The sequence below is a fragment of the Physeter macrocephalus genome, chromosome 10, assembly GCF_002837175.3.
Source record: "Physeter macrocephalus isolate SW-GA chromosome 10, ASM283717v5, whole genome shotgun sequence".
NCBI classification, from domain to species: Eukaryota; Metazoa; Chordata; class Mammalia; order Artiodactyla; family Physeteridae; genus Physeter; species Physeter macrocephalus.
The window spans coordinates 44185065-44205875 of NC_041223.1; the positions used below are offsets into that span (position 1 = coordinate 44185065).

The window sequence follows — 20811 nt, forward strand, 5'->3', positions numbered from 1 at the left end:
GTCCGGAGCCTGTGCTCCGCAACGGGAGAGGCCACAACAGAAGGAGGCCCGCATACCACAAAAAAAAAAAAAAAAAAGTATTTATTTACTTAGGCTGTGCCGGGTCTTAGTTGCAGCATGCAGACTCTTAGTTGCGGCATGCAGACTTCTTAGTTGCGGCATGCAGACTTCTTAGTTGTGGCATGCAGACTTCTTAGTTGCAGCATGCGGACTCTTAGTTGTGGCATACGGACTCTTAGTTGCAGCATGCACGCGGGATCTAGTTCCCTGACCAGGGATCGAACCGGGGCCCCCTGCATTGGGAGCACAGAGTCTTACCCACTGGACCACCAGGGAGGTCCCCAGGGACCACATTTTGAGAATCACTACCTTAGAAAATCTCACCATTGGTTGTTTAATGGCCTTTAAATGAAGGTCATGGTCTTAAGGCTCAGAGATCCTTCTAGAGTGAGGTCATTTTGTCCTTGATGAGTTCTAGGGAAAAAATATCCTGATGATCAGCTTTGTTTTATTTTATTTTATTTTATTTTTTCTGTAAATGAATCCAAGATCAAATGTAGGAAAGTGAAGAGATTGGGTTAACTGGTTGATTAACTGGTTTTGATTTTGCTTTTTAAAAGATTATTTTTTTGATATCTCTTGAAAATTTGAGAGTTGAATGTTGAAATAAACTGTTTATTAATTTTCACTCTTTGCTAGTTATAGTGTTGCCAAGGTAAGACAGTGAGGTGAAAGATGCTCAGCCTTTTTTTATGGTCAAGCTAGTTTTTAGTCTGTTATTTACTAGCTGTGTGATCTTAGGCAAATTGCTTAAACTCTGATTTCCAGTTTCCTTAGCTATTAAAAAAAAAGAGAGTATGATGATAAGAATTAACAGATGGCGCATGGTACGTGAATGCTTGCCATATAGTAGGTAAATGCTTGCTTTATGGTAGCTGTGAATATTGTTAGTAAGTCAAACATAGGTATTGTAGCTGTAGAAACACATTTTTCCTTATGGCTAACTGCTTGATAATACTTTTACTACCTTGCCCTAGGAGTAAGAATTGGGTTCAAAGTGCTGTTTTGCTACTGACCATTTGGGTAGCCCTAGAAATAAAAGCAGCTTTGATGGGCCTTGGTTTTATTATCTAAATAGTAATCGTCATAATCATAGTTTTTATGTTCTCTAAGATCTCTTCGATTATAAAGTTCTGTGATATTAGGAGGTTAGCCATTGAATAAAATATGGAAATTTCTAATCTTCACATAAAATTTACCATTAACTAACTTTTCTTAGAAGCTAAAATGCTTATATCATAGACAAGAAAAGAGGTATTTAAATATTATGAAGTTTAGAGTAAATTTGAAACACTTGTTTTGTTCCAAAATAATTAAATTGGGCTTTGAATTTTGATACCTGCATACTTGCTTTGTAAAGAATTTTTACTTAATTTTTTAAAATTTGAGTGATCTCTTGAGAAATTATTTCACTTAATGAAGAGTCCATGTTTCTAGTAGGCCACTTTCAAAAAACCTCCATACTACCCTGTTTTTCCTTGCCTTTTTAGAATACAGTCACTTCCGATTTGAATATTAGTCTGCCAGATTAATTAATGAATACCTCTTGTGCCTCTATAGCATCTTTCTTAATGCCACTTTTACTCAGTTATTAATAAATCATGAGATTTTTGGTTTGAAACATAAATCATAGTGGGACAACCAGACAATATATACCTCTTGAAACACACAGTGTACTTCTTGCCACAAACATTTAAGTACCATAGTTCCTCAGTATTTGCAGGGGATTGGTTCTAGGCCTCCTCACCCATACCCCTGCAGATGCCAAAATCCATGGAAGCTAAAGTCCCCTTTATAAAATGGCATAGTGTTTGCATATAAGCAACACACATCTTCCCGTATATTTTAAATCATCTCTAGATAACTTATAATATCTAATACAATGTAAATGCTATGTAAATAGTTGCCAGCATGAGGCAAATTAAGTTTTGCCTTTTGGAACTTTCTGGAGTTTTCTCTTCTGAATATTTTTGATCCACAGTTGGTTGAATCTGTGGATGTAGATTGCATAGATATGGAGGGCTGACTGTAAATCTGATTAAACCTTTAGATCTACTTCTAGTTTATAGGAAATATAAGGAATAGAGGAATATATTAGACAACACTGCAAAGAAACAGTAAGACAGATACAGAATGAAATTCAATGTAATGAAAAAAAAAGATAAGGGTTGTTATAGATTAAATGGCTTATTTTAAACTATTTCTGGGTAGGTTTCCTTTAGCATAAGCTTCATATTGCTCAAAAAGTGCATATTATTCAAATATGTATTTTCCTTTTGTGATTATTTTATTTCAAAGATTATAAAACTCAATAGGTGTTTTTTTTGACTAAGAAGGACTGTCTAGACCAGGCTCATTTGTACTTTAAAGGTGCAGTCTTCAGGGAATGCTGAACATTCTAGTAATAGGTGATTTTAAATTTTTATAATTTTTTTTTTGGTGGGCAATTTGTTCAATTGATGCATGTCTATAATACATTTTTATCATACACGTAAGTTTTTTGTTTTTTGTTTTTCTTTTCTAAGGTTTTTGGTTAGGAGTATTTGTGAAAGATGTGTAAAAACTGTTAACTAACATTCTTTTCTGGAAGGCAATAGAAGTGAAGTTCTACTTTATTTAATCTCTTGCATATGTTTATTATATTTAAAAAACAGAGTCAAGTACTAGTATTATTATTTATTTTAGCATTTAAATCTTAATGAAATTTGTTACTGCTTCAGATTCATAATAAAAGGGCCAGCCCAATACATCAGTTACTAGCCTGATGTGGCTATTGTGTGTTTGAAATATGGCTGGTCCAAATTGAGATGTGCTGTATAGGTAATTTACATAATGGGTTTGAAGACTATCAAAAAAAGAATGTAATATTTTAATCATTGTTTTATATTATTATATGCTTGAATGATATTTTAGATGTGTTGGGTTAAGTAGAATATATTATAAAAATTGATTTCACCTGTTTAATTTCACTTTTTAAAAAATATTTATTTATGTATTTGGCTGTGCCAAGTCTTAGTTGCAGCACGCGGGATCTTTTTGTGGTGTGCAGGATCTTCAGTTGTGGCATGCGGGACCTGGTTCCCTGACCAGGGATCGAACCCAGGTCCCCTGCATTGGGAGCGTGGAGTCTTAACCACCGGACCACCAGGGAGGTCCCTAATTTTACTTTTTAAAATGTGGCTGCTAGGGGACTTCCCTGGAGGTCCAGTGGTTAAGACTCCGTGCTTCCATTTCAGGGGGCATGGGTTCAGTCCCTGGTGGGGAAACTAAGATCCTGCGCAGCACAGCCAAAAAAATAAAGCAAAGTAAAATAATAAATAAATAAAATGTGGCTATTAGAAAATTTTTAGTTACATATGTGGTTCATATTGAATTTCTGTTAGGCAGCGCTATACTAGAATATCACAGCTTTTCTATTGCAATGAAAACATGAGCTGAGGATTTCTGGTCTGAGAAGGATCACAGTGGATTGATAGTTTTAAATTTAAAAAAATCTTTTGTAAAAACAGAAGAACTAGAATAACAGAAACACCCCAGAAAACCCAGTGGTAGCCTCTTCAGCAAAACTAGATGAGGAGGGCATATCCTCACAAGCCCCAGAACATGGGTTGGTCAGGGTAGCAGGACCAACACAGATTGCATATGGATGAGCACCTGTGGGGCAGAAGAAATAAATAGCAAGGGGACCCAGGCACAGAAGTCACTAACAGAGCCCCAAAGGAGAAGACATCACTTTGGATGGGAAACTTGGAGCAAACGATCTAAGAACAACGGGCAAAACTGCCACCAGGTTGCAGGGGAATGCAAAACAACCACGAGGACACACTAAGCAGCAGCAGGAAGATTAGAAAGTACTGGGGGTGGACTTCCAGAATCTCAGAAATTTCTAACAAAACTGCTTTTGAGAAAGACAGTCCAATTCTAAAGGAACACCACTAGAAATAGAATCCAAATTCAGCAGGGCAGAAACATGAAGTTTGAAGTGAGGAGAGTTTGTATTCAAGATAGGGGAGGAATACATACATAGGAGGAGGTTGATTGCAAAACAGTAGTTCTGGCTACAGACAGGCCATTGTTTTAAATAGTTCAGTTTAAGGCCAGGGATGGGAGCCCGCTAGCCTGAAGCTAGGAAAGCTACCTCAAACCCCTCCATGGAAGTCTTCTCCTACCTAACATGTACTACATGAAAACCCATTTCATTTAAACATGAGTAACAGAAAAGGATTTTATTTAAACTCCATATAAATGTACTGTAATCAGAAAAGGTAAAAATTAATAGAATAATGTGACAACAGGCAACGAAGGCATATCAGAAAAATAAGGCTGCAAAGCAGTTGGAAACTGTAAACTGTATTATAAAATAAAGGAAATTGGGCTTCCCTGGTGGCGCAGTGGTTGAGAGTCTGCCTGCCGATGCAGGGAACACGGGTTCGTGCCCCGGTCCGGGAAGATCCCACATGCCGCGGAGCGGCTGGGCCCGTGAGCCGTGGCCGCTGAGCCTGCGCGTCCAGAGCCTGTGCTCCGCAACGGGAGAGGCCACAGCGGTGAGAGGCCCGCGTACCGCAAAAAAAAAAAAAAAGAAAAGAAAATAAAGGAAATTAATGTTATTCATCTATGAATAAAACAGAATAATTCGGAGATAGGAAAACTCAGAAATAAAGTAATAAATAAAAATAAAAAGAATACTTGCAGAACTCTGGGAAAAAAATAGGAAAAAAAATCATTTCAGAATGGAGCCTAATTTGGAAGAACCGTAAAAAATAGGCAATGCAGTAAGTACAGCAAGTGAAAGAGGATCTACAAGGGGAAAACAGAAAGGATTTGAGAGGAAATTGCAAATATAAAAGATAGGGAAAGAATAATTAGTTTTAGTATAATTGGAGTCCCTGAAGAAGCATGAAACAAAACAAATATTTAAAACTTCTATCGACAAATTCTCATTTATTGCTGGTAGGAATGTAAAATGGTTCAGCCACTGTGGAAAACAGTTTGATGGTTCCTTAAAAAGTTAAACATAGAATTATCATATGACTCAGCAGTTCCACTCCTAGGTATATACCCAAAAGAAGTGTACACACGTACACAAATATATGTACACATATGTTCATAGCAGCACTGAACATAATTGCCAAAAGATGGAAATAGCCCAAAGTCCATCAACTGACGAATGGATAAACAAGTTGTGGTATATACCTACAGTAGACTATATAGCTGAATATATTATAGCTGAATTTTTATATTTAAATATATTATTCAGCTCTAAAAAGGAGTGAAGAAGTATTGATATATGGATAAACCTTGAAAACATGCCGAGTGAAAGAAGGCAGACACAAAAGGTCACATATTGAATGCTTCCATTTATAAGAAATATCTGGAATAGTTAAATCCATAGAGACAAAATGTGGATTGCTGGTTTCCAGAAGCTGGGGACAGAGAGAGTGGGGAGTGACTGCTTAACAGGTACGAGGCTTTCTTTGGGCATGATGAAAATGTTTTGGAACTAGATACAGATGGTGACTGCACAACATTGTGATTATAATAAATGCCACTGAATTGTTCACTTGAAATGGTTAATTTAATGTTATATGAATTTTGCCTCAATAAAAAACAAATTACCAACCAGTTAACTCTTAAAAACTATAACAGAGCATTGAATCTGCATGTTGAGAAGAGTACACATGGACCTAGAATGATTAACACCATGCTACATTTTAGTAAAATATGGGACTAAAAATAGAGCAGACACAAGATCAAGTCACTTATAAGAGAAAGAAAAGATTAGGATTTTGGACATTTGAATAGAAGCGTTTCATACCAGAAGCCAAAGGAGCAACATATTTAAAATACTCAAGGAAAGAAAATATGAGCCAAAGATTTTATATCCAGCCAAACTTGACTTCAGATATAAAGACCACAAATAAATAGTTATGAACATGCCAGAAATCAGGGAATACTGTTATGAGAGCTTTCTCAGAAATCTACAAGGCTAGAGAATGAGTTGAATTCATAGGAGCAGCTCTGGTAAAAGGTCAAGTGGTCAGCATAGAATTTATTTAATAGTGGAACTAAGACTATCAGTGTTAAGGATGAGAAAATATTTAATCATTACATATTGTATGCTCTGCAATATAAATATAGTGCAACTACCGAAAATGGGAGAAAAGAGTATCTTGAAAGTAGTATAAGCTCGATGATTGCTCATAGTTATTAGCTGAAATAGCAAGATAACGCTTTATTAAGATGCTGGAGAAGAGTAAGAAAAGGGGGAAGAAAATGCTAATAGTTTCGTGACTGTTCATAGCAAGGATGTTATCTTAAATATAATCTAAAGAGGAAATTAAGGATATTATCTAAAAGTAATTATTAAAACAAAGTTACAGAGCTTCCAGAATACTAAAAAATATATATATTTTTAAATCTAGCAATGAGCAGTTAAGACCTTACATGTGTATGTGCTATTTACAACTATAAAATGAAAAATATGATGAAAGGTTAAAACAGACAAAATTATACCAGGTACATGCAAATAAAATGAAAGTAGGAGTTGCAAACTTGATAACAGATAAGGTAGAATTCAGGTCAAAAAGCATTTAATGTGGGGAAGGAAACTACTGACATACTGAGCTACATTGAAGTTAAGCACTCTGTTCATCAAAAGACACCTTTCAGAAAGTTAAAAGACATGCCACAGAATGGAAGAAAGCAATTGTAACTCATACCCAATAAAGGACTTTATATTCATAATAATATGTGTGTATGTGTGTGTCGAGAGAGAGAGAGAGAGAGAGAGAGAGAGAGAGAGAGAGAGAGAACTATAAATCAATAAGAAAAAAATGTATATAATGCTGTAGAAAAATAGGCAAGAGACTTGAATAGGCAGTTCACAAAAGAATATCCAAATGGTCAATAAACATATGAAAAGATGGACAACCTTATTAGTAATCAAGAAGTTTTCATTAAAACCACAATGAAATGCCACTACATTCCTACCAGAATGGCTAAAATTAAAGACTCACAATACCAAATGAAGGCAAGGTTGTGAAACTATCAGAGTTCTCATATATGGTGGGCATGTAAGTTGCTACAATCATTTGGAAAACTGGCCTTTTCTGCTGAGGTTTAACATATTCATACTCTGTAAACCAGAAGTTTCCTTCCTAGATATATATTCACCAGAACTGTATTCCATAGAAAGCTATGTAGGGTGTTGCTAGTGAACCTGTCTTCACCTCCTTACCTGTACATATCATGTGGCTAAAATGTCATTGAGAGAAAATGTTCCACGGTTATATGGTGTTATGGTTGCACAATTCTATGATTATACTAAGAGTCACTGAACGGTACACTTTAAAAGAGTGAGTTTTAATGGTATGTGAATTATATCTCAATAAAACTGTTATTAAAAACAAAAACAAAAATGTCATTGAAAGCATGTAGTGATTTCCTACCAGATTTAATCTCAGTTTTGGTTTATCATCCAAAGTCATTTGTTGTATCTAGCCTCACTTTCCTATCCAGTCTTGTGCAGTCTGTCAATGTACAGCCCCTCTCAGTAGTCTAATCTCCTTGCTAATAACATCTTCATATTCTAGTAAGTGCTTTCATATATAAGATTAATAATATGAAAATAGTCAAAGCCATGGGTATTATCCCTATTTTATTTATTTAAAAAAATCTTATTTGAAGTATAGTTGACTTACAATGTTACATTAATTTCAGATGAACAAGAGTGATTTGATATTTTTATAGATTATACTCCATATAAAGTTATAAAATATTATCTATATTCCTTGTTGCTGTATATTACATCCTTGTATCTTATTTATTTTATACCTAGTAGACACTATCCTATTTTAAAATCAGGGAAACTTGAATGGACACAGTGATTTATCTGGAATCACAGGGCTAGTATTAGAATTTGTTTCAACTTCAAGATACTTATTGAGCATCTTTTATGTAGTAGGCACTAGTTGGTGCAGTTGGGAGATTTAGGTAGATTCTAATTCTCTGGTCTCTATACTCAGGGAATTTACCTACGTTGCCTCTAGTCTCTGTCTGCCCTTGCTAGTCTTCTCATTTCTTGACTGCTTTACTGCTCCTATTTGTCCTTGTTGTCATTTAACTTCAAAGCCCTTCTAAACTCTCTTTTCCTCACTAACCTTCTTTAAACCTTCCTTTACTTTGAATTCCTTGGGACCTGACCGATTCTAAATATATATGTAACTTGCCACACATTTTTCTTTAGTTGGTTCGAATGCATATTTATTACCTCAGTTGATAAGAAAGCTTCTCAAGGGCATAAATAATTATCACCTATAATTTAGGAAGTATTCTCCACAATTTTTTTCCCCTCATTGAACCAGCATACTTGTTGGCTCCATAGATGCTTATTAGTAAAATTATGTTCAATAGAAAACTAAGGCCTTGCCTTGGTCTTTTACCCACTTGTTAGTTGGTAAGATCAAACACACACAAGGGATATGTCCTGTTTGCAATTGTAAAACAATGTATCGATTGTGAAAAATGAAAAGCTTCAGATTGAATGGCTGAGTGGCTCTGATGAGTTGTTCTGCTACAGTGTAACAGTTAGGTGTAGCTTACAGTTAATAATGGACTTCAAGTGTTCATCTAATCATTTCAAAGGTAGCCCGTGTCATTCTTTTTTTTTTTTTTTTTTTTTTGGTGGTATGCGGGCCCCCCTCTGTTGTGGCCTCTCCCGTTGCGGAGCACAGGCTCCGGACGCGCAGGCTCAGCGGCCATGGCTCACGGGCCCAGCCGCTCCGCGGCATGTGGGATCCTCCCGGACCGGGACGCGAACCCGGTTCCCCTGAATCGGCAGGCGGGCTCTCAACCACTGCGCCACCAGGGAAGCCCCTGTGTCATTCTTGAATAATAATTATTAGAGTCAAAATAAAGAAAATTAAGCATACTTAATGTTTTTTATTGTAGCTGTTTTATTTAAAAAAAATTTTTTTATTGAGGTATAGTTGATTTACAACATTGTGTTAATTTCTGCTATTGTTGCTGTTTTTATAAGGCACAGTTGGTGGATCTGAAATCTGAACTGACAGAGACCCAAGCAGAGAAAGTAGTATTGGAGAAAGAAGTACATGATCAGCTTTTACAATTGCACTCTATTCAGCTTCAGCTTCATGCTAAAACTGGTCAAAGTGTTGACTCTGGTACCATTAAGGCAAAATTGGTAAGTAGTTTAGAGGGTAACATATATTTATATGTGTTTTAGAGGGTGAAAAGGACAATCTTTAATGAGGCTTTTTAATTATAAAAGTTAATATGTGCTCCTGGGAAATTTAGAAAATACAGGAAATGTGAAGGTCATCATAATCATCCACAATCTTATCACCTGGAGATGATCAGTGATAACATCAATAACCAATTGGTACTTAGAATAGGATCTTCTTCCTATTTAAAAAGATCTATATAAATACACTTAAAAGATATTTGTGATTGTAACATATAAACATTTTTTTTTGCCCTACTGTATCAGTTAAGATTAAGTTCAGTTACATGTAACAGAAATCCCAAGTAACATTGGAATTATTCTTAAGTAGTACAAATTATTTTCTCCTAGTTAAAGAAGCCCTGAGACAGGCATTCAGAGCTGATATGGCAGCTCCACAGATATCAGGGATCCAGTTTCCTTTTGTTGTTCTGCTCTGCCATCTTTAGCTCATGGTTTCTGTCTTCAGGATTTCTTCATATCTGCATTCCACGTAGGAAGAAGGAAGATCTAAGGGTCTTAAAACGATGCTTCCCAGCTGCATTAATTTTCTTTAAAGACCTTTTCACGAAATCCTCCTCGGCTTTTTTTTTTTTTTTTTTTTTTTTTTTTTTTTTGTGGTATGCGGGCCTTCCTCTGTTGTGGCCTCTCCCGTTGCGGAGCACAGGCTCCGGACGCGCAGGCTCAGCGGCCATGGCTCACGGGCCCAGCCGCTCCGCGGCATGTGGGATCCTCCCAGACCGGGGCGCGAACCCGGTTCCCCTGCATCGGCAGGCGGACGCACAACCACTGCGCCACCAGGGAAGCCCCCCTCCTCGGCTTTTTGCCAATCATTTAGCCGTCTCACTGGCTATCCCTAGCTGCATGTCAGTCCCTTAGTTGGTCACATGACCATCTCCAGTAAAACTGGAGTTCTGTTAATAAGAAGAGGAAAATGGAATGGGGTGCCAACCAGTGGCACATTTTTTCTTTTGCTCTTAATATAAGTATTTTCCCTGCCACTGAGTGCTTTGTCATGTTTGCATAGTGTTTATTGTATAAATGTTCCATAATTAACTATTGCCCTCTTAATCAGTGTAGGTTGTTTAAATAGAATTTTTTTAAAGTTTCATTTCTGTTTAACCTCATATGTGTTGTATACTATGTACCAGGCACTTTGTTAACTGTAGGGGACACAGCAGTAAATAAGACAGATAAAGCTTGGGAGAGGCAGAAGATGAAATGATGTTGATGATGAGAGTAATAACAGTTCAAAGTTTTACTCATTTTCAGTTAATTCTGTTTGATTGGTTAGCTTCTAATACGAATATGTTAGAATTTATTTAAATGAATATTTACATTCTCCTAAAGTCCTTTTAAATTCTGAAATTCTATAAATATAAATTATTAGTGTTGTTTTATTTAACTGAAATGAGTCAGATTCATAACTGCTTCTTTGGAATGTTTGATACTAACATTGAGAAACAATGTACATTTTCACTAGAAAAGAATTCACCTGACATTTTAACATTAGATTTGAAACATGGTGCTGTAGTGGAAAGGCACTGAACCAGGTGTGTTAACTAGTTTGGATAAAACAAACATTTTTAATCTAATCCTGTGCAGTTACGATTGCTTATGGATTTGCAAATGTATTTGTTCTAATGAACTTTGCCCAAGTGATAGTCAACATATGGGAATTTTCCTTGTAATGATTGTACCACTAAATAAATTCATTTGTTTGATGTTTTTCTAATTATAAAACTTTTTTCTTATATCTTAAGTCTGTCCCCTCTGTGGAGGAGCTGGTAAGTATGCCATTTCTGTTTTGCTTTAATATGTTACGCTGAAATGTTCTTAGTGCTTTATTTGCATAGTACATGTTGTCACTTTGTATGTATTTGGAAGTGATATTAATGATGGTAATTTTTTAATGTGCCAATACGTGAAAAGTTCAGTGAGTAGCTCATTGCTCTTTTCTCACCTTGTGTTGTTAAAAGATTTTTCTTTTGTTTGTGATTTGTTGCCATTATTTGCAGAACCCATCAGTGTTTGACAACTTCTGAGCTTTGTAACTTGCTCATACGCTACTTCAAAAGAACAATTGGTTTTCCTTATACAGGCCTAGCTCTTTCCTCCTTTTCTGTTTGAATTTATTCCCAGAGAAAGAATGTGCATGTTGGTTTCTTATTTATCCACTGCATGTGTTATAACTTTTCATCAGTCTTGAGAATAATTGTGTGGCCTTTGAAACAATTGAATTTTGAAACCCTTTATTAGAATTTATTTTGGAAAATAACAATATATAAATTCTTAATATTTTTCCCACTACCTCAACCTAATCGGGTTCTAAGTTGTCATATGACTTTTCTTCTTTTGAAAATATACTGTTTGGATATTGGAATACAAAATTAACTTCTTTGTTGTTACCTAATGATGAACAGGTTAACTAAAACAAAAAGGTTTTTTCCTTTAAATCTAAAAGTGATTAACTTCAGTGTTCTTAGTCCTATTCTTGCTTGCATCTGTTAATTTCAGGTCTTCAAGTTTGTCAGATTCATTAGGGGTTTAAATCATTAAAGCAAAGTAGTGTCTTAATATGTTTCTCAGATTTCATAAATATTATATAAATAGCTCATTAAAGTGATTGTAAGTAGATAATCCTCAACATAAAATTTATTTAGCCCATAAAGAAAAAATTCTTGGTCTTCTAGGAACTCTTTTAATGAAACAAATAGCATTAAACTCAGTAAATGTCATAAAAAAAAGATTTTTGTTCATGTTGTCCAAACTGTGGTTCCTTTTGGAACTGATACCTGCCCTTTTAGGGAGGAGATTCTGAAGTAAATTGAGATGTTAAGAATTCCAAAGTTGTTGTAAAAAGAGGATTCTAGATTATTAGTTCTTCAGATTAAAAAGGAAAAAAAAAATCTAGGGTCTTCCCTGGCGGTTCAGTGGTTAAGACTCCTTGCTTCCAGTGCCGGGGGCATGGGTTCAATCCCTGGTCGAGGCACTGAGATCCCACAGGCTGTGGGGTGCAGCCAAAAAAAGTAAAATAAAATAAAATAATTTTTTAAAAAATCTACAAATTGTGTTCTAATGGTTATATTTGTTTTTTTACAGAAGTTGAAAAAGCGTGCTAATTAATCTTCCTTTTGTTTATCACATATATAATGACAGATATTTTAATCAAGGAAGTGATAAATATATTAACAATTGGTAGTTGTCACTCATTTTAGTTTGTATTTTTTTTTGTTATTGTTTTTACGATTGTGGTACTCACTGCCTTGTATTTGAGTATATCATATATTGATGTTTAAATATGTCGTATATTGATATGCTGTTGTCAAAACAGTAGATCAAAGCAGACATTGAAATTACTACCAAATACATTCCATTAATTGTTAAAAGTTTGCTTACATTTGTTTCTTAGCTTAATATTCACGATAAAAAGGGAAATAATTATAATAATTGCTACTCATACATTAGAAACAATATCATTTGCCATTCACTCAAGAGAAACATTCTTCTTGTGCTGAGGTGTAGATCTTTATTTAAATCTCCTGAAGGGGAGATGGTGTAGTGAACAGTGTCATCCACATCTCATCAATAAATATAACTGTATTTTCACAGAATTTATAGATTCTGTAAATTAGTGAGTCAGTAAAGCAGTTCTCTTAAGTCAGTACAAACACTTCCACTCAAACTTGGGATGGTTCTCTTGATCCAAAAATAACACTTAAAAGATCTTTCAGGGCCCTTGTCCAACTCTCAGAAGGGTTTTATTTTGCCACACAGTCTGTGTGTTTGTGTGTGTGTGTGTGTGTGTGTGTGTGTGTGAATTTGAATTTGACTCCCTTTAGGCAGGATTTTGTACCTTCTGTTTTCCCCTCCACTTTGTCTTGTACCTGCCTATCTGTTCTGTGCTTGAATCCACAGGTATTTACATTTGTAACCCTTGATGTATAGGTACACTGTACTTTACACTTTGAAGGTATATTGAAAATTATTTCTCTCACATGTGAGCTGGTGATAAAAATTTGATGGCAAAAATCTTAAAGTTATATTATATTCTCTGGCTAACACCTATAAATTCATATATATGGGTTATCTACGAAGTGGAGCATAGGATGGCATCCTTTTTTGAGAGTAAAAATGGATATCCATCCAACCTCATAGTAGGCAAATGAGGCCAGTATTTTTCCTCAGAAAACAGTTCTTCAGTCTCTTTAACATATGGACAAATAGATGATCCAGATCCCAAAGTTCAGTGATAATCTATACCATAGATATATATACATAGATACTATACTATAGATATATATGCTATAGATATTGTTTACCATAAGCCATATTGTTTTTATTGAAGTATAGTTGATTTACAATGTGCTAATTTCTGCTGTACAGCAAAGTGACTCAGTTATACACACATATATCTTCTTTTTTTATATTTTCCCTTATGGTTTATCCCAGGAGATTGGATATAGTTCCCTGTGCTCTACAGTAGGACCTTGTTGTTTATCCATCCTGTACATAATAGTTTGCATCTACTAACCCAGACTCCCATTCCATTCCTCTCCCTCCCTCCCGCTTGGCAACCACAAGTCTGTTCTCTGTATAGACATTTTTTAATGTGTGAATATTTTAATGCAGTTGTTACCAGCATTTCTCCATGACCATAAAATGTTTTAAAAGAATTGGAATATCTGTTCTAATTTAAGCATTGTCAGTTTCTTATAATGCTGTAAGATAAATTGGTCATAGAATGTATCTCTGCGTCACTGAATGGCTTTGACCTGTTTATAGAATTGCTGCATTAAAGTTCATTAAATGTTTGGGCAGCACCACCAGAGTGATTACTTTGGTCTAGTTTTAGAGTCATTTTTAGGAAGTAGGGAGTAGATTTAATTATCCTCTGAAGCCGTTACTATTAGTATGTGATAACATGAACTTAGAGAAGGCTACTAATCTTCGTATCCTCAGGATCAAGGTGCCCCAAGCCATGTTATTATCTTACCTAGAAGTGGTTCCAACATCTTCTGGTTCTAGTTTAAAAAAACTGGATCCAAATCTTTGTGTTCCATTTTATAGAAACGAATTGGTAATTTTTATCATATGCTTTCATTGTTGGTATCATAGATTGTGTGCTTTTGTGTATTTTAAGGAACATGGTCTATTGCTAAAGAGTCTTAAAAGTATGTTCATTGCATTATTTTTTTTAAAAAAATTGCAATAGGAAAGAGAACTTGAAGCAAACAAAAAAGAGAAAATGAAAGAAGCTCAACTTGAAGCTGAAGTGAAGTTGCTGAGAAAAGAGAATGAAGCCCTTCGTAGACATATAGCTGTTCTCCAGGCTGAAGTTTATGGAGCAAGACTAGCTGCCAAGTACTTGGATAAGGAACTGGCAGGAAGGTGAGTGGAAAATGGGTACCCCTGTGCTCTTAGGTGACCAGCTGCACAGTTAAAGAGGTTGACTCTTATCTCTTTTGGTAAATGAAATATTAATCTTTGTCCTAAGAGTGATTTTATCATTGACTGTAGCTTACTGTTAACTTAATATTGGTAGCATTACATATTGCAGATTTATTTAGCCATACTAAATAAGTATTTCCAGTTTACACACACACACTGCTAGTAAATTACTGTGAAATGCTAACAACTCTTAGAGCTGCACTTTTTATCATTTCCTGCCTTGACACCGTAACAGATGATGTTCCCATGTACGTCAGGACTTCTGTAGGAATTCTTTCCGTGATCATTGAAACCCAGTCTTTCTTGCCCCTCAGAAACATGGTGGAATGACAGTGATTTTATCATAATAATACAGAGTTCTGCTTGTATTAATTTTTTATGGTAAATTATTCACAAACTTTGGTGATTCATTATTATTACTAAATTTTCTGCTTATTCTAATGTCATATTAAGGACTGATGTGGAGCAAATAATTTATATCACCTTGAAGTACACATTTTCTAATAATTTTACCACATTTAAAGAAATAATCATTTTGTAAAAAGATACTGTCATTGGAAAAAATGTTTTGTACAGTTAGCCTCATCTAAAGACTAGTGTGATTGCATGCAAGACATGAAACATGTTAATTGACATTAGTCTCATAAATTGTTTCTAAGATGTATATGAATTAAGTATGTGACTAAAGAAGGTCTCAATCATTTTTTATTTAAACTGCTTTTCCCTTGAAGACACCTGTCTCTTTCAGAATTTTCATGTCTCTAAATCTGAGACACATCAGGAAGTTCCTGAGTATTAGTTTTATTACTGAATTAGATTTATGCGAAAACTACTTGTGTTCAGTAATTCTTCTGAATTCTTTCTATAGTATGTATAATGAAAAACTAACTGAATTAATTCTTTTCCCAATATGAAGGGTCCAACAAATACAATTACTAGGAGTTCCTATTAGTTTTATTACTGAATTAGATTTATGCGAAAACTACTTGTGTTCAGTAATTCTTCTGAATTCTTTCTATAGTATGTATAATGAAAAACTAACTGAATTAATTCTTTTCCCAATATGAAGGGTCCAACAAATACAATTACTAGGACGAGATATGAAGGGACCTGCTCATGATAAGCTTTGGAACCAGTTGGAAGCTGAAATACATTTGCATCGTCACAAAACTGTTATCAGAGCCTGTAGAGGGCGTAATGACCTGAAGCGACCAATGCATGCACCACCAGGCCATGTATGTTTGCTTTGCTGCTGTTTCTCACTCAACCTTGCCCTTTCTTTAATCACAAGTCCTTTGCATTAAAAACAATTCTACTAGTATTTAAAACCTTTATTTAAAAGTGAATTAAACTTATTTAAAATAGGTACATATTTAAAGTTTCAGCAACCCATATAGCTCTTTACAGATCTACTAATGCCTGAAAATGATATTTCTGAAGACAGTGAACTATTGCTAGCAAATGCATGTTTCTTTGGCTCATATTTCAGAATTTTCCTGAATCTTGATTAGGCATGTTTACAAATATTTTAAGCTAAGCAGAGAGTGTGTGATCCTATTGATAAATTGGCAAATATTTTTGGATAATTCTTTACAGGGGGACTTTTAGTAACTAGATTTATTTTTAGTTTCTGAACTAACATTTATAACTGTTTGGTCTTGCATTAAGATGGAATTTGAGATCTGTGTCCAATTGTCTGCTTCTGTAGCCACTACTGTACAGGAGGTTTTCTTTCTACCTGGATAAAAATTTATTAAATTTTACTACAACAGCAGCCTAATGATACAAACCTTAATATAATAAAATCATATCTAACTTCTACCCAGTGGATCACATGTCTTAGTATCAGATAAAGCCTGACCTTGAATAGTAAAATTATTTGTTGCCTCTGAAAAGATTATTGCAAGAAAAATTGATATGTACATCTAGTTGGTGGGAGAGGAGTGGCGATTGCAATAAGCACTTATGCCATTGTCTTCTTTGGGACACTGTTGGCCCCCATTAACTTCTAGGCAGTGGCCAGATCATAAATGTTATTTTATGCTAAATAAAGGAATTTGCACCTTAACCTGATAATCATGAGGTTTTTCAATAAAATAGTGGACTAATAAGATTTAATATATGCTTGACAATTGCTTTGGTATAGTGAAGAGGATATATTGGAAGAGGGCCTAATTGGAGTCAGAGAGTTACATTTAGAAAGATAATAAAATGAGAAAGTGGTTAGAGGAAGGACAGGTTTGAGAGAAGTACAATCAAGAGGATTTGGTGACTAACTGCTTTTGGTTAAGTAGGTGAGTGAGAAGGAAGTGTGGGTTTTTGGTTTGGGCAACTGAGTGAAATGGCATGCATTGATAAAGCAAATAGAAGGAAAGGAAGATTTTGGCAGAAAGATGATGAGATCAGTTTTAGACATGTAGTGTTTGAGGTGCCAGTGGGACAGCCAAGTTATATCCAATTAGATATATGGCTCTGGAATTCTAGAGAGAATTCTGAGTTGAAGATTATTAGGTAAATCATCCTTTGAACCATGGAATTGATTAAGTCACCCAGGGAAAATATATAGAAAGTAAAAAGATGGAAGGAGACTTTTATGGAGTGAGGGACGGAAATGGATCACCAAAGGAAGGAGCCTGAGGTGGAGCTGTCAGATATAGGCCATCTAGGAAGGTACTAGTATAATAGACACCAAGGAAAAGAGAAGGTTTCAAGGAGGGGATAGTGAACAGTATCAACTTTCTGCAAGGTTCAGAAGGGCAGTGACTAACAAATGTATTCATTGGAAGTAGCCACATTCGTTACCAGTGACTGCAGAGAAGACAGTTTCATTGGAGCAAGTGGGGGCAAAACCCTAATTACAGTGGTTGGAGTACTGAATGTAGGAGGCAAGGAAGTAACTACAGTTAGGATTAACTGTGTGTGCCGGCTAAGGAAAGATGGAGGGAGGATAGTAGGTAAAGAAGATAGTGGGTGATTGAAGGGTTTTTATCTGTGTTGTTTTGTGTTTGTACATGGTCAGTATTTTAAAGCTGGATGAGACCTAGAGTTTTTTCATGTGCTGAATTAGGGAAGGAGCTTGTAGAGAGAGGGAAAGAGTAAAGGTACCAGAGAAAGAATTATTAATGGAACAAGGTCCTTTAGTTAAGAGGTAGACTCCAGAACGCAAAGAAATGAAAAAGTAATTAATGATCCAGGTGGCATTATGTTTTTCAGTTCTACAAATCAGTTAAAATGGATATAGATCTTTAAGGTATTTTTCCAGTTAAGATAAAGTTACCACCTTTCATTTCTTGAAGATATTTGTTTATCAATTCCTGGCAGTGATTTCTTTTGTAATGTCTTACAATTTAAAAAGAGATGTACCAGATGTATTAAAGAAGTTAATAAGAGCGTGAGAAAATCATCCATATTTCACCATATTAACAGAAGAACTATTTTTGCTTTCCCGTTTTATCCATTTATTAATTACTTTCTTAACACTATACTGTGTATACATTACAGGCAACTAATAAAGATTCCTAAAAGCAAGTTATAGTAGTATGGGTTTATTCTATATGGTATATTATTTAAGTAGTACTAATTTTTCTTTTTTTCCTTCAATAAGGATCAAGACTCTTTAAAGAAAAGCCAAGGTGTTGGTCCAATTAGAAAAGTTCTTCTCCTTAAGGAAGATCATGAAGGCCTTGGCATTTCAATTACAGTAAGAAGTAGTGCTTCCAGTCTTCTTTTCTACAGTTGTCTAGTATAATCATGCTCCTTTGTTGGACATCATTGGGAAATAAAGTATTCTGAATATATTTTCTAAATAACTAAATTTATCCCCATGGGTAACAACACACACACAATTATGATTAAAATCTAGAAGGTGAAATGTACCAAATATTGCATTTCATCAACTTTGTGCTGCATATTTTTTCACATTTTAACATCTGTGAAATTGAGATTCATCTTATAATTATTTTTGTGGAACATAAAATAATGGTTTGTCTTACCATTCATAGTGACTCAGATTTGATAAAATCTAATAGTGCTGTGGACTACTAATACATAAAATATTTTTATTTATTTATTTAAGAGAGTAGCTAATTGTTGTTTTTTTGGTTTTTTAGGGTTCTTTTTTTTGGGCTCTGGAATGCGTTTTAAAAAGCACATGTATATTATTAATCGTTTTATTTAGAAGTCACTTGATATTCATAATAATTTGATTTACCATTACCTAAATATAATAGCAAATAGGATTTCACTCAGTATTTATAATAAGAGATAGTAACAGGTGCTTACTGAAATGTTTTTAGGAAAACATCAGTAGAATAGTCTGTGACTATACAAAAGTAAACTAATTTACTGCTTTTTTTTGGTTAGGGTGGAAAGGAACATGGTGTTCCAATCCTCATTTCTGAGATCCACCCAGGGCAACCTGCTGATAGATGTGGAGGGCTACATGTTGGAGATGCTATTCTGGCTGTTAATGGAGTTAACCTAAGGGACACAAAGCATAAAGAAGCTGTAACCATTCTTTCCCAGCAGGTAAGTTCCCTTTATGTAACTAAAATTGGATCTGTTGATTGTTCCTTTTTGAATCTGTTGAATATTTTATACTTCCCTAGGAGGTTTCTCAAGTAGTAAAGTATATATAGATAGATACTAGTTTCCTATTATAGAAGACATTCAGCCAGATTTACTGAAAAAGATTTGCTCTTCTTCACAGCTGTATAGTTCTGAGCAAGTTAATTAAGTCCTTTATGCTTTAGTGTCCTCATCTGAGAGCTGTAAGGATTAAGTATGTTAATACATACAAAGTGTTCAGAGCAGGACTTGGCTTTTAGAAGGCAAAACATTAATGACTAAAACGCTATACAAATATGAAGTACTATAGAAAAAACAATGTTAGAAGTGGATTGATTTTACAGTCATAAATGTTAGAACTCAAGGGTCCTTAGAAATCATTTAGCCCAACCCTGTTATTTAAAATGAGTGAACTAAGGTTCTTAGAAATTAAATGATTTGCTTAAGGTTGCAGAACATATAAAGAGTTGAGAGTCATATCCAGGAGTCATATTTGTTATCCAGAGTACTTAAAATGTTTTTTTGTTTTGTTTTGTTTTGTTTCCTTCTAGAATAAGGTTGAGGGAATTAGAGAGGTGTTGGTTAGTACATTGAGATATTTGTTGGATCATCAGCATAGTATGCCAGGGTAGAATTGAATCTCCGAGTTGAAAGTGAATTTATAGCTCATTTAGTTCAACTTTACATGATGCATAAATATCTACAATATCACTAATTAAATAATTGTATTAAAGGGAGGACTTGTTGGTGATAAAACAGTCCATTTCATTGTTGTACGTTGCTGATTTTTAGAAAGCTCTTCCTCATATTAAGCACAAAATCTGTTTCTTCATGACAGCTACCCACAGACCTGATTCTGTCATCTAGAGAACTTTACTGAAGACCACTGCATTTCCCATCTCCCCCAAAATGGTATTTTTAAAGCATTGCCTGATGAGGGAGATCTAAAAATGCAGTGCTAGTCTCTTTAAGTTGGTGTTTTCTCAGCCCAACTTGGCTGTCATCCAGTAGCATAAGAGTGAGATGAACAGCAGCTGTGGTGAAGGAGATGTAAACAGGCAGTTCATGAGATGCAGTTAATGAGATACAAAGTTGTATGGAAACACTAAGCGCATGTTAAAATTCTGAAGTATAACCTTAAACTTCTGGGGAAGAGGAGCAGCAGAGACTAACTTAGTGAGTAGCAATAAAAAAAAAATGGCATGCTTTTATTTTTGAGCAAAGGCAGGCTGTAATTTTCAGAGAATTATAAATACCAGACTTGGCTATAGTGATTGTAGTCTCTTATTAAATGACAATTGTAACTTGTAATTTTTTTAACATGAAATAATCTGTAACTTTTCACCTGAACATAAAGTTGTTATTAAAGAATTACAATATAAATTCTGCACATTTAGTCTAGTGTAGTAGAAAGAGCAAGGACTTTGGAGTCAAATTTCTGTTTTTCTGTTTTACTTGTTCATCTTATTGAGAGAGTTACCTGCTCTCTCCAG

General features: G+C 34.9%; 2 protein-coding genes across 3 annotated transcripts in view; one reads left to right on the forward strand and one right to left on the reverse strand.

The window, feature by feature from the left end:
• The window catches only part of GOPC (golgi associated PDZ and coiled-coil motif containing), a 38567-nt gene that overhangs the window by 13408 nt on the left and 4348 nt on the right, over positions 1–20811 (forward strand). The window contains exons 2-7 of one of the 2 annotated variants that reach the window (XM_028494513.2): positions 9098–9262; positions 11065–11088; positions 14517–14692; positions 15822–15987; positions 18357–18452; positions 19115–19279. In XM_028494513.2, coding sequence (XP_028350314.1) covers positions 9098–9262; positions 11065–11088; positions 14517–14692; positions 15822–15987; positions 18357–18452; positions 19115–19279 — 792 coding nt within the window. The remainder of the gene's footprint in view (positions 1–9097; positions 9263–11064; positions 11089–14516; positions 14693–15821; positions 15988–18356; positions 18453–19114; positions 19280–20811) is intronic. The other variant, XM_007120115.4, reaches the window with a different exon arrangement.
• DCBLD1 (discoidin, CUB and LCCL domain containing 1) overlaps positions 1–20811 on the reverse strand; it is a 271285-nt gene that overhangs the window by 12655 nt on the left and 237819 nt on the right. The gene's annotated exons all lie outside the window — the stretch shown is intronic.